At 45.5% G+C, this 12,500-nt stretch overlaps 1 protein-coding gene across 1 annotated transcript in view; it reads right to left on the bottom strand.

Annotated features, from left to right (window-relative positions):
- The window catches only part of enox1 (ecto-NOX disulfide-thiol exchanger 1), a gene marked incomplete at its 3' end in the record, with an annotated part of 20,376 nt that extends 10,032 nt beyond the window's left edge, over window positions 1-10,344 (bottom strand). Inside the window, exons 1-6 of the mRNA XM_083682612.1 lie at window positions 10,279-10,344; window positions 9,935-10,066; window positions 5,553-5,720; window positions 5,170-5,376; window positions 4,353-4,586; window positions 1,488-1,700 (exon numbers count right to left, since the gene is read on the bottom strand). Coding sequence (XP_083538738.1) covers window positions 1,488-1,700; window positions 4,353-4,586; window positions 5,170-5,376; window positions 5,553-5,720; window positions 9,935-10,066; window positions 10,279-10,288 — 964 coding nt within the window. The 5' untranslated portion in view covers window positions 10,289-10,344. The remainder of the gene's footprint in view (window positions 1-1,487; window positions 1,701-4,352; window positions 4,587-5,169; window positions 5,377-5,552; window positions 5,721-9,934; window positions 10,067-10,278) is intronic.
- Window positions 10,345-12,500: the final 2,156 nt, after the last annotated feature.

Raw genomic sequence — 12,500 nt, 5'->3', positions numbered from 1 at the left:
AGCCGCGTCCTCCCATTTCTACCTCCACCAGCCTCCACTGGTATAGAGAGCATGCAAACTAGTAGTGCCACTACCATTGATTTGCCTAGTTCTTTCCCACTGTTCACTGTTGTGTAGGGCCTAGACCCCCACACCAGCCTGGGTTATTGGGTGTCCTGGTCTCTCATCTGCAGTGCTGTACAGTACTTACATCTTATGACCTGCTGATTCAGTTTCTTCAGGACTGATAAAGGCAACATTCTACAGTGGGTGGAAGGTTCTGGACAGAGCTCTCTGCTAGGTTGGATGTTTGAGGTTACATGTTTTGGGGATATGGTAGAACTAGATTATGTGGATTGGCATTAGCCTTAAATTGCTCATTTACAGGTAGGGCCAGGAGTTTTCCCTGGTCAGGTGACTCGGTCCGAAAAAAACGATATTTATAGTTATTTAGAGGGAATGTAATGTATTTATAATGTAATAAATGAATTATTATTTATAACGTATTCATGTGACACCATCATCTCCACCTGTAGTAAAATGTTGCCTTAAATTCTTTGTTCTGATTTCATACGGTCATATTCATCTTCAATAAACAAAGCAAGTTTAAAAAAATGATTCACTATTACAGGAAAGGTGGACGATGACCACGTGGACATAAAAGCTGAACCCTTTCATCTGAACAATGTCTCTCTGGTGATATGGATATATTACTGGACTTTTGCCTTATGGATTTTCATATAAAGGAACACCAGAGGACTTTGAAAAAAAACTAAAACCAATATACCACTCCCACGTTTTGCATCAGACTTGATAATAAAACATGATCACCTCATTTGCTGCCTTTCATTGTAATTACAGGTCTACAACAGCTCAATATTCTCTGGCTAGAGCCTATTCCCTGATCAGATCCATTGACACCATATATGGGAGCCTGTTGGAGAGGTGTGGTACTGCGATGCTGGCCTACCTGTGAGTGAGGGGAGGGAGATCCCCTGTTCCCCTCCTGCAGGTAGCTCCAGACAGACAGACCGACAGATCCCCAGGGCTCTGCACTGTACTTACCCAGCCAGAGCCCTCTCTCTCTGGGCTCTGACTACCGACACCCTCCCTTACAGAGCTACTGCTGGGCCTGTGTGTGCCACCACTGCTCTCTGTTGGTTATGTAAAATGTGGTGGAAGTAGTTTATCTAAATTAAGCTAAAACTGGAGTTACTGTAATAACTGTCGTCATGGAGACGCGATTAGAACCTTTCTGTAAAAATCGTCAGAATGCCATGTAAGGAGTGTGTGTGCAAATTGACTAGCATATAGTAAGGCAGTGCTGGCTGTACACTGACTGCATGAGTGTGTAGGTGTATTACAGTAAGAGGCACAGGTAGGTGGTAGGTGACACTGTATACTGGAGGTGTCAGTCATAGGTAGAGCATGTGGTAAGGGCCTTAACATTCAGTGAGTTTAGGTTAGGGATGGCTAATGACAGTAAGGTGATGTAAGTGTGGCCTTACACTGGTTCAGTATGGTGAGCAGGGCGTTCTTGAAGGTCTCCTTAGCCAGCTCCATCTCCTCCTCGTGCTGGGCCTTCTCACCCATCAGCCGCCTCACGTGGCTATTGGTCGATTGGATCATGGAGTAGAAGTGATTGGCTGATCGCCGGTTGACCTCGCCTCGGTCGATCCACGTGAACAGGACTGCGGTCGCTTCGCTGAACTTATGGTCTTCTATAGGGCAGGGGGTTAGGGAGGGGGGAGAAGTGTGTGGGGGGGGGGGGTTAGGATACAGCAATGTATAAAGCCCCGAAGGGTAAAAGGACAAGGACCTGTCTCTCCCTCTTTGTCTTCTCTCTCTTCCTCTCTTTCCATCCCTACTACAAAAATACATTTACAAGTTCCTTGAAATAAATGAGGCACTCATCAGAATCTGGTAGTTCAGCCTTGCCTCTGCAACGTCTGTCTCAGTAGGCCTCTGTGGAGTGTATTCTTCACATTTGAATAGTAATTGAAAAATGTCACAGCGCCACAGCCTATTGCAGAACAGAGAGTGAATTAGAAACCATTTAATGAGCTCAATACCCACTGCAACATGACCTGCCGCTTGCCTGAAAACACATTTCATCGCACAGTTATAGACCTAGTCATGTGCATCAGCATATTACAACAGTTATGTTGAATTATTGCCGGGCAAGACAATCAAAATAATAATGGAAAAATATTCCCCCTGCCTTTCCAATGACAAAATCATCAATATGTAATTCTCTGTGTCCTTATGCCTGATATTACTGGAAAGCTGATAGGTCTGACTGTGACTATGCATATACACGAGAGCAAGCAAAACACACACACACACACACACACACACACACACACACACACACACACACACACACATCCCTCAGTCAATTAGTCAGAAACGGTCACATTCTGACTGATATGTGTGATTGATGGTCATTACCATGCCTTCATAGGGGCAGCTGTATTTGGAGAGAGAGAGAGAGAGAGAGAGAGAGAGAGAGAGAGAGAGAGAGAGAGAGAGACAGAGAAAGAGAGAGAGAGAGAGAGAGACAGACAGAGAGAGAGAGACAGAGACAGAGACAGAGAGAGAGAGAGAGAGAGAGAGAGAGACAGAGACAGAGAAAGAGAGAGAGAGAGAGAGAGACAGACAGAGAGAGAGAGACAGAGACAGAGACAGAGAGAGACAGAGACAGAGAGAGAGACAGAGACAGAGACAGAGAGAGAGAGAGACAGTGCAGTGGTGTAGAGTGGCAGAGTAATGTGGTAATGAACATGATTAAAGTATTTACCCGTCTGACAATGTAAAAGCATTAACCAGAGGCTATTTGAATGAATATCATTACTGAGAGCAGAGAGCTTCCAAACACCGTCCTGAACTGAGCATAGGAGACAGGAGACCAGAACCCTGAGACATGAGAACAGGGGGGGGGGGGGAGGAAAAACGTTTGCACAGACAGAATGGGAAGGGGAAAGAGGCAATAGAGAAGAGGATGCAAGATGACACACATTTTCCACCAATGTGAGACGAGGATATCTAGGAAATGGTGAGCTCCAGGGAATCAGTGTCAGAGGAAGGAAGGAGGGATGGCCTACTGGTGAGAACCCAGCTTGCTTTCACAGAGTCATGACACATCATATTATCACACGCTTCATGTGGGGAGCCAACAGAGGAAAAACCTCTGCCTCATCCAGAATGATGCTTATATCTACTGTATGAATGTGTGTCTGATGCCTCTGAGTCAAACTGCAGGAGGCTGTGGTCGAGAGAAGGAGGGAGGGAGGGAGGGAGGGAGGGACAGAGAGATAGAGAGGGGGAGTCAGGGAGAGACAGAGAGAGAGAGAGGAGTGGAGTGTGCTCTGATTGCTGATGAGGTGAGGGGCGCAGTAGAGTCAAACCTCCCTGTCAGACTGATGCACTCTCCTTTTGCAAGGAAGAGAGGGATAAGAGGGATTGGAGAGGCAGAGCAGTGACCTTCGCACACCTCCGCCACAAAACATCCCTCATCCCTCTCTCCTCTCCCTGTCTTCCTCAGGCTGTTTACTCTCTTTTTGTCTGTTCCAGGAACAACAGAACACGGCATGATGTAATATTAGCTTTCTGTCAGGGAGGGTTTAAAGAACCACACAGAGAGGTGCTGCTTTTGGAAGGTGCACGCTAAGCTAAGAGTTTTAAGAGTATTCATTCATTATTAATCTATTATTATTTATCATGCTGAGAGAAGATGTACAGTGTGGCTGGAACAGCACTAGCTGACTGAGGCTTTAGATCAATAACCAATTAGCTGAGATAAGAAAAAGGGAAAATGAGACAATTGCATTCTGTAATCATAGCGCTTGTCAGACATTTTTTTTTGTGTACTCCTATTTGACATCAAAGGAATGTTTCACTGCTTTATGCAATTCATTCGATTGGTCTCCTCGACTGTGAACCGGGATGAAGAATCAATAATGGTGGGTGGTTCTGAAATAAATGTTTATCATAAACATTATTATGTGATGCAGCATGCATCTTGAGCCACCACACAGCAGATTAAACACCACAATGTCCCATCTGCAGCACACACACACACACACACACACAAGCACACACACACGCACGCACACACACACGCACGCACGCTCACACACACACACACACACACACACACAATGTGTGGCAGCTGTGGGATGGGGTAGGGGTTGACAGCTGGGGCAGACACAGCTGGAGGTAGTGGTGAAAGGGTGGAAGGCAAAAAAAAAAAAAAAAAAAAAAAAAAGGTCAAATACATGTTACTACAACAGACATTCGGCTGACCCCACAAAATGGTTATTCTACCATCGGATCTGTCGCCTAAATGTGAGCATTCTTACTGGTTTGCTCACCCTTCAATTTCTCTGCCAGTAGTCCCGCCTCGTGCTCAGAGTAGTGCATGATGGGAGGCGGCGAGGGCGGTCGGAGAAAGTCTTCGTGGATTTTGCGTCGGTGTCTCTCCTCTCTGGCCCACAGCCTCTGTTTGCACTCCCATTCATACAGGTCATCTCTGGCCTGGGCAAAGTCCACGTGTATCCTCCCTGAATCCTTCTTATCAGTACTGGAGCCAATACGCATCCTGTAACCTGTGGGTGGCATGCAGTAAGAGAGTTATACACACTGTACCAAACACATATAGACATTACCATAAAATGCTCTCACACACAGACACACACACACACACACACACACACACACACACACACACACACACACACACACACACACACACACACACACACACACACAGACACACAGACACACAGACACACAGACACACAGACACACACACACATACACACATACTCACAAAGATCATTAGCAAATCAAAAGGACAAATTCTACATTTCAACTATTCATAATGCTAAAATATTCATCTTTCTCATACATATTCAAACCTGCAGTCAGCTTTGGGATGCAAGGTCACTAGTTTGACTCCAAGTCCATAGACATCCTTAGTCCATATTCATAATGAAATGATTATTATTTTTTTAATAACCAGGTCTTGTTCAAACACATTTAAAAGGCCCCCTTTCCTGAAGTGATAACTGATCTAACAAGATGAGATGGGTGAAAGCAAGGGTCCAATTACATCAATTTCATTTGTCCAGTGATGTCAGGTTAGTAATGCCCTCAAAGCACAAGGAGAGATAGGAGTGGAAAGCTCACCGGAGAGGTAGAGAGCCTTGTCCACCATGAACTCCTCGCTGTAGCGGATGTGACAGAAGTTCTTCTTGCTCTTGCGTATGGCAATGATCTCTCCACACTGGTCAAAGACCTCTCTCACGATCTCCTCGCTGGCGTTCTCTGGCAGCCCCCCAACAAACACAGTCTTACAGCCTGGGGGGCGCTCTCGTGTGGAGGGAGGGGGCAGGTCTGTGACACAACAAACAAAAAAAGGAAACCTTGGTGGAACTCGTCTGGACATTCCCTGGATGATAAACATACTTTAGATGGAAGCTCCACATTGTACTGTAGATATACAGTATAATAGATAAGACAGGATAGAGCATCATCCAAAAACAACTAGAGAGGAGGGCTGTGTGACTTACTGGGGTTCTGTGGGAACAGGGTGCAGCTCTTGCAGTGAATGATCTCCTTGATGACGGGCATATCAGGGGGCACAGGGGGCGGGGGCACCAGACTAATGCCCGCCATCATGGGGTTAATAGGCCCAATCAAACCCAGGCCCGGGTCAAACCCCTGGATACAGATGGAGTCTGGAGGAGGGAGGGATGAGATAAAGAGAGGAGATAAAGAGATGAGCTCATCCGGACACAAAGGAGAGCGACTTGTCTCTTTAACGGTCTGGAGGGAGATAGCTGCCGAAGTACAGAGAGAAGAAAAACACATCATACCGTATGAACTTCTCCATCACACAACAAGAACAGACTGGTAAAACTAACAGATCAGCAGAAATACCTCCGTCTGATAGATTCAGCCCCTAGTCACAAAGGATGTGAGAGTGGATAGACACACACACATACACACACACGCGCGCGCACACACACACACACACACACACACACACACACACACACACACACACACACACACACAGACACACACTGATCTAAATCAAAACAGAAACCAATCCGAATGTGTCACACAGAGAAAGGGGAAATGAGGGGAATGTGTCAGTGTTGAAAGGAAAGTTATGGATATATATATCATATATACAGTACATGCAGAGTTGCAACCTTTGAGATACTGTTGAGAAAATCATCAATCAAGACTTCAGCTGTGATTTGGTATGGTCCAAGGTGAGCGTGTGCCGACGTGAGACTGATTGTCTGTGATGCTGTCAGAGGCGGAGAGATGCCACCGCTCCATATGAGGCAACGCGATGAAATGTTAAATATTCTACGGGCCAGCAAAGAAAATCTGCTGGCCTTAGTTTTGTCTGACAAGGCCTTGACGAGAAAGCAGCGCTGTGCATTATCAAAGAGAGAGGGAGGTTTTAAGATGATTTCCAAGTCCTTGAGGATCAAGGCGGAAAAATAATCCTGGCGATTATCATCCATAAATCTCCTGAGTCACAATCTTGTGTTATCGGACATTCTGCAGATCCTCTGAAAAACTCATTAAACTGTTCTTTGCGATGAGTCTAACAGGTAAATTACACGTCTCCGCGGCCCACATTCATCATCGACTTATGTTGCTATTCTTTTCCCCTCACGGAGAAAATGATTCAAGGCCCGTTCATTTCTCTGGCCGCGAGCTCTGCCAGAAAGAGAGAGAGTTCACGCTTTTATTTGTCATCTTTTCATTTCTGTTCTTTCTCTCCTTCCTGCTTCCCTCCCTCCACAGAGGCCTTTGTAGCGGAGCGGACAATGCTGGATCTCCCCTCAGGAAACAGCTGGCTCTAATTACCGTGAAGGTGAGATGTCATCAATCAGAGAAACTTCATAACCCTATTATCACACACACACACACACGCGCGCGCATACACACACACACACACACACACACACACACACCACCAACCCTGCTGTCCGCCCCCTCTCTCTCCCTCTGCAACTCACTCTCCCCTCCTTTTTTCTCTCCCCCACCTTTATTTACTTTCTCTCTGGTTCTGTCTCTCTCTCTCTCCTTCCCTTTCACGGGACCTCTAATAGGCCCCAGATTTCCCATCTCTCTGCTCCCAGCTCATTAAGAGTAGCCTAAGATCTCTCTTAAGATCAGTGGGTCTGTGGCAGAGTGGGAGACCTCTATGTCTACAGGGAGTCTGTCTGTCCTTCTGTCATGTAACCAAAACTATTAAAAATGCATGAGAAGTGGATGCATAGAGGGTGCCCATATGGCTGTGCTCTACTGCAACCAAAGGCAGCATTGCTTGTACGGAACCTAGCATTTAAGATCTCACTCATCCACACACCTAAGGTACTGTAATTCTAAAGCTAACACTGTGACTCAACACATGCCTCGACTTCAACACTAATGCCTTGCATAACCATCAGGTCATCCGTTAAGACTCAGCATGGCGGGAACACAGTAGGAAACTAAACACAGTTCTGTACTGGCTCTTGCTGTGAAGCACTCAACTCAGAAGAGAATAAAATCTTCAGATTTAAGAACACACTTCAGGTAATTTTAGTGTACAGTTCCAATTTGAGTAAGAATTGGCCTGGTATTTACTGCCAAGTTATGTTAACCACTTGTAATAGCCTCAATGGAAAATGGTGCTTGAATCCAAAGGAGAAAAAAAGGTACAGTAGGCCTATTGGTTAGCCTTTATTTAGCCAGGCCATTGAGAACATATCTTTTACCCTAACGACATGGTATTGACTTGGTAATTACTATTTTATACTATTTTTAATGCCATAAATAATTGCTAAATAAATTGCACACTTAAGGTCATAATGAATAATGGAGTGAATCTTGTGGAATTATGGTCCAATACTTCACTGTCTCCTCCATATAACAATAGTTTTTTTTTAGTCTACTGTAACGCCCAGCTTTCCTGAGTTACATAAATCCATGCATTCAGTAATTCTGGGCTTACACAAACTCAGACTCCAAATCTCCTTTTGTGCTCATTTAATAAATCCCACAATGCAGCTCCTACAATGACAACTCCTACTAAAGGAAGTCGCTATATTTAGAGACAGATCAACACAGAGCTCCACAAATTAAATCTTTAAATCTTACAAATAATTTCACAAATAGATTCAGCTCGTTGAATTTAAATCAAACTGAAATGTAATTGCACTCGTACATTTGGAGTTAAGTGCTTTCATATTATTATATAACTACTATGATATATATGATATTATTGTAAAAATCAAAACGCTATCGCCAGTGAGATCAGTGTTGTTAGACCCCATCCACAGAAACACTAGACTCTTCAGAGAGGCCTTGACTGTGAAATTGACTGACTGTGACTGTGACATTTGCAGTATTTTTCTTGTTTCCATACAAGTCCATAGGGTGGTTTCATTTCTTATGGAGTTGAATAACATAAGGAAGAATGCGCTTGTGGGTGTGTGTGTGTGTGTGTGTGTGTGTGTGTGTGTGTGTGTGTGTGTGTGTGTGTGTGTGTGTGTGTGTGTGTGTGTGTGTGTGTGTGTGTGCGCGCATGCATGTGCGTGTGCGTGTGCGTGTGCGTGTGCATGTGCGTGTGTGTGCTCTGGTCTGTGCGTGTTCGTGTGTAAGTTCATATGTGTGTGATGGCATGAGGCCAAAAAGGCTGTACTAAGGGCTGGAGGCATTTTCACCAGCAAGAATCTATTAACTAAAGGCTCTCAGCAAGAGGCTAAGCATAATCATCCTGAGACTCAGCAATGAGTGATTTCACAAACTGCTCAAGACTAAAGGAACCCAAATATACTATTCAAATGATGTGCGCCTTTCATCTCTACTTATAACAATGCCATAAATATGCATGATAGAAAATGTGCTCATGAATTTGAATCAGAGTCTAATTTCTCTCTATCCTTGGTGGCTGTGCTATCATAATGGTAATTACAATTGAATGGATACACACAGACACACATACACACACACACACACACACACACACACACATACACACACACACACACACACACACACACACACACACACACACACACACACCACACACACACACAGACCGCTACGACACCATTAGCGTTGGGTAGTGCGACGGATATGAAATCATTAGAGAGAAGACCAAAGAGCTTCCTCTCCTATTGTTCCTATTCTTTCTCATTCATTCAGCAGGGACATAGCAGCAGTGTCTCCAGATAATACTGTCTGTCATCTAATGATTGGGACATAACAATTAAGAATAGAGTCGGCCAAAAAGTGGGCTTGTGTCTGCAGAATCGTGTACCAAATTTGGATAGTCTAGACAGTCAAAAAAACCAAAACATTGTACTTTGGAGTTGAGAGAGAAACATAAAAGACACAGACTTTCTTGTGCATAAAAGACACAGACTCTTCATAAAGAGATGTTGTGGAACGGTGCGTTTTGAAGGCACATACGGGATGGAATGTAACACCCCCCCCCCCCCTCCTTCCATCACACATCCCTAACACAATCCCCCAGCTCCCGGAGACAGTAATACTCTACAGACTGGAACACAGTTATACATACAATAACATCTCCCTTGCTGCCTAATAAAAGGGCACCGCTCTGGTGCTGCCAGCTGGACACTGCCCTACTCCAGAGGTCCAAAACACTGGTTCTGGAGAGCTTTAGGAGGCGCAGGCTTTAGGTCCAGTCCAGCACTAACACTCCTGATTCTAAAAATAAATCTCCTCATTATCAAGGCCCTGATTGGTTAAACCAGGGGTGTTAAAGCTGATCTACAACTAAAGCCCATGCCCAGTATAGCTCTCCAGGACCAGAGATGGTGCCCACTGGTGTAGGGGCTAACAGAGGAGTTTGAGAGGAGGAAGAGGAGGAAGAGGAGGATGAGGGGTAAAGTAAGGAGAAATTTGAGGGTACCTGACACCAGCTGCTGCCCGGCGAGGCCCATAGGAACGATGCCCAGGTTGTTCATGGCGGTGGCCCAGGCCCCGTGGTCATTGACGGGCAAACTGAGATGGTTCTGCTCCGCGCCCAGGCCCCCTACACCGTCTGCTGGTACAGGGGCGGACACACAGCACCATACAGGGGCATCAGAGCGCAAGAACATACATTGTGTATGTAGATGTAGATTTCTATGGAGCTGTATGTTATCTCACAGTGTTAGAAATGAATATGGAGAGCAGTGCAATACAGAGACATGATAGTGCTGGTGTTACAGTGTTGATAGGAGACAGACAGAGAGAGCAGCCTACTGTATGTACCGCTGGCCATAGCAGGTGTGCTGTGCTCCTCTCCGGCCCTCCCAGTGCTCTCATCAGATCACCAGCTCCCTTAGGCTCTCTGTGGGCCAGGACAGGCGGACGGAGGAATGGACAGACGGAGAGATGGATGGATGGAAGGACTGAGGACTCTCCTAGTTAGAGACAGGGTCCCATCGCCACTTCTCAAACCCTGTTGAAGACAACAAGAACAGTTCAGTGATGCAGCAGTGTGACTGTAGCTTAGTGTTACCCACACAGTCATGACATAGGTCAGGGTCCCACCGTTCTAAATAAAACACTTTCTGTTTACTTAGTGGGTCAAACTCCAAACAGCTTTTAGGTGAGTCATAGTAGTAAACAGGTCAGGGAACTAGACTGAAAAAGGCCAAGAGAGACAAGACAGGCGGACCAACAGCACAGCAAACACAAACTCAGAGAAAGACAAGTCAAAGTCGCTCCACAATGCAGTGTGAAGCCTGCAGGTAGCTTAGCTAGCAAGCTTATACTGTGCCTTTGACCAGACACATGGCTAACATTAGAGACAAACACACACACACACACACACGCACACACACACACACACACACACACACACACACACACACACACACACACACACACACACACACAGACACACACACGTGTGCGCAAAATGCTCTGCGGGAACAGATCGTGCATCATTGATGATTATCAGCACTGCTCTCTCAGGCATCAATAAACCTTGATGACAGACATCCTGACAATGACAAAACCATCTCTCTAAAAAAGACCCAGCTGACCTGCCATGACAACACGTATCCTCCTGTTTCTCATCAAATGTCTTTTGAGAGTGGTATGAATGGTTGCCTGACCTTTAACCCCCCACACACCCCCCACAACTCCAGCTGTAAATCAGAACATTAACACACACACGCACACACACACACACACACACACACACACACACACACACTCCTAATTACCCTTCCAACCCCCCAGCATCCACATAAGACTCACAGCAGCCCCGGCCACATGCAAACTGTCACTGTAAAAATCAATGACTCTGTGGAAGTCCCATCTCTCTCTGAAATGTGTCAGAGTTATGACTGATCCCTAATCATCATACTCAGGTCAAGTCGTGAATGTGACCCTAGGGTTCTATAAACATACAGCATACCCTGTCTGAGGTTCTCAGGAACTACTTTCCCTCCTGTGCAGAGACATGTCAGTCCCAAATGTATTCATGCAGCAAAATAAGTATTCTGGTTTTTATTTTATTTTCTTTCTTTCTCCTGCCCCAGAAGTGGTAACTGAACCCACTCCCTGTCTTGTCTTTGTTACAGCTGCCTGTTTTTCTCTACTCCTTGATTTCCTCAGGGCTGCTAGTCTGTTGCCGGTTGGCGTGCAGGTAATCAGTATGCGTATGGCGTGCCTCTCTCTCCGTAGGCCCAGACCACTCTGCAGTAATCATCATTATTCACATTTGACACCAGGAAATCAACTTAGCTCAGAAACACCAATCCCCTCTTAATTGAGACACAATCATATCAGTATTTTTTCATTAAGAGTTACATCACCTCAAATAGCTGTGGGAGGCTTTCATTTATCCCAGAAAATGTGTTTTTTTGGAGTGAGGCCCAATGCGTAGGAACTTTTTTTTCTCCTCAAACATCTGAAAAACAGCTTGATTAGAGTCACCTACAGTTGGCAAACACATTATTGTAGCTGTAGGCTGATAGGGACCTGGCACTGTTTATATTACTGACACATTATAAACACTGAGCCCCACTATGAATAACAATGCACAAGCTCACACCACAGGGAAATGGACGTGGAATGACTATCATGTCTGTTACCAGGGGGTTAAAATTGAGGTGAGGGAGTTTGTTTGTGTAGCAGCACATTAAACCACTCCAGGGCCAAATAAATGTTTACCCACACCCACACACACACACACACAGACACACACACACACACACACACACACACACACACACACACACACACACACACCTTACTATTTATACATAATCCTACCACCAATGGGCCAGAGCAGTCATCTACTTTACATATACACACACAGGTACACACAGGCTGGGCCATATATCATCATCACCCCCCCCCCCCCCTCTCTCTCTCCTCCCCCCCCCTCTCTCTCTCTCTCTCCAGGTGGTCTAGTACCTGCATGGTGCTGAGTGGAAGAGGTAATGTAGCATCACAAACATGGAGACATACGTACACCT

The sequence above is a fragment of the Argentina silus genome (assembly GCF_951799395.1).
Source record: "Argentina silus genome assembly, chromosome: 12".
Classification (NCBI taxonomy): domain Eukaryota; kingdom Metazoa; phylum Chordata; class Actinopteri; order Argentiniformes; family Argentinidae; genus Argentina; species Argentina silus.
The sequence above is the reverse complement of the archived record's forward strand: the minus strand, read 5'-3'. Positions and strand labels throughout refer to the sequence as shown.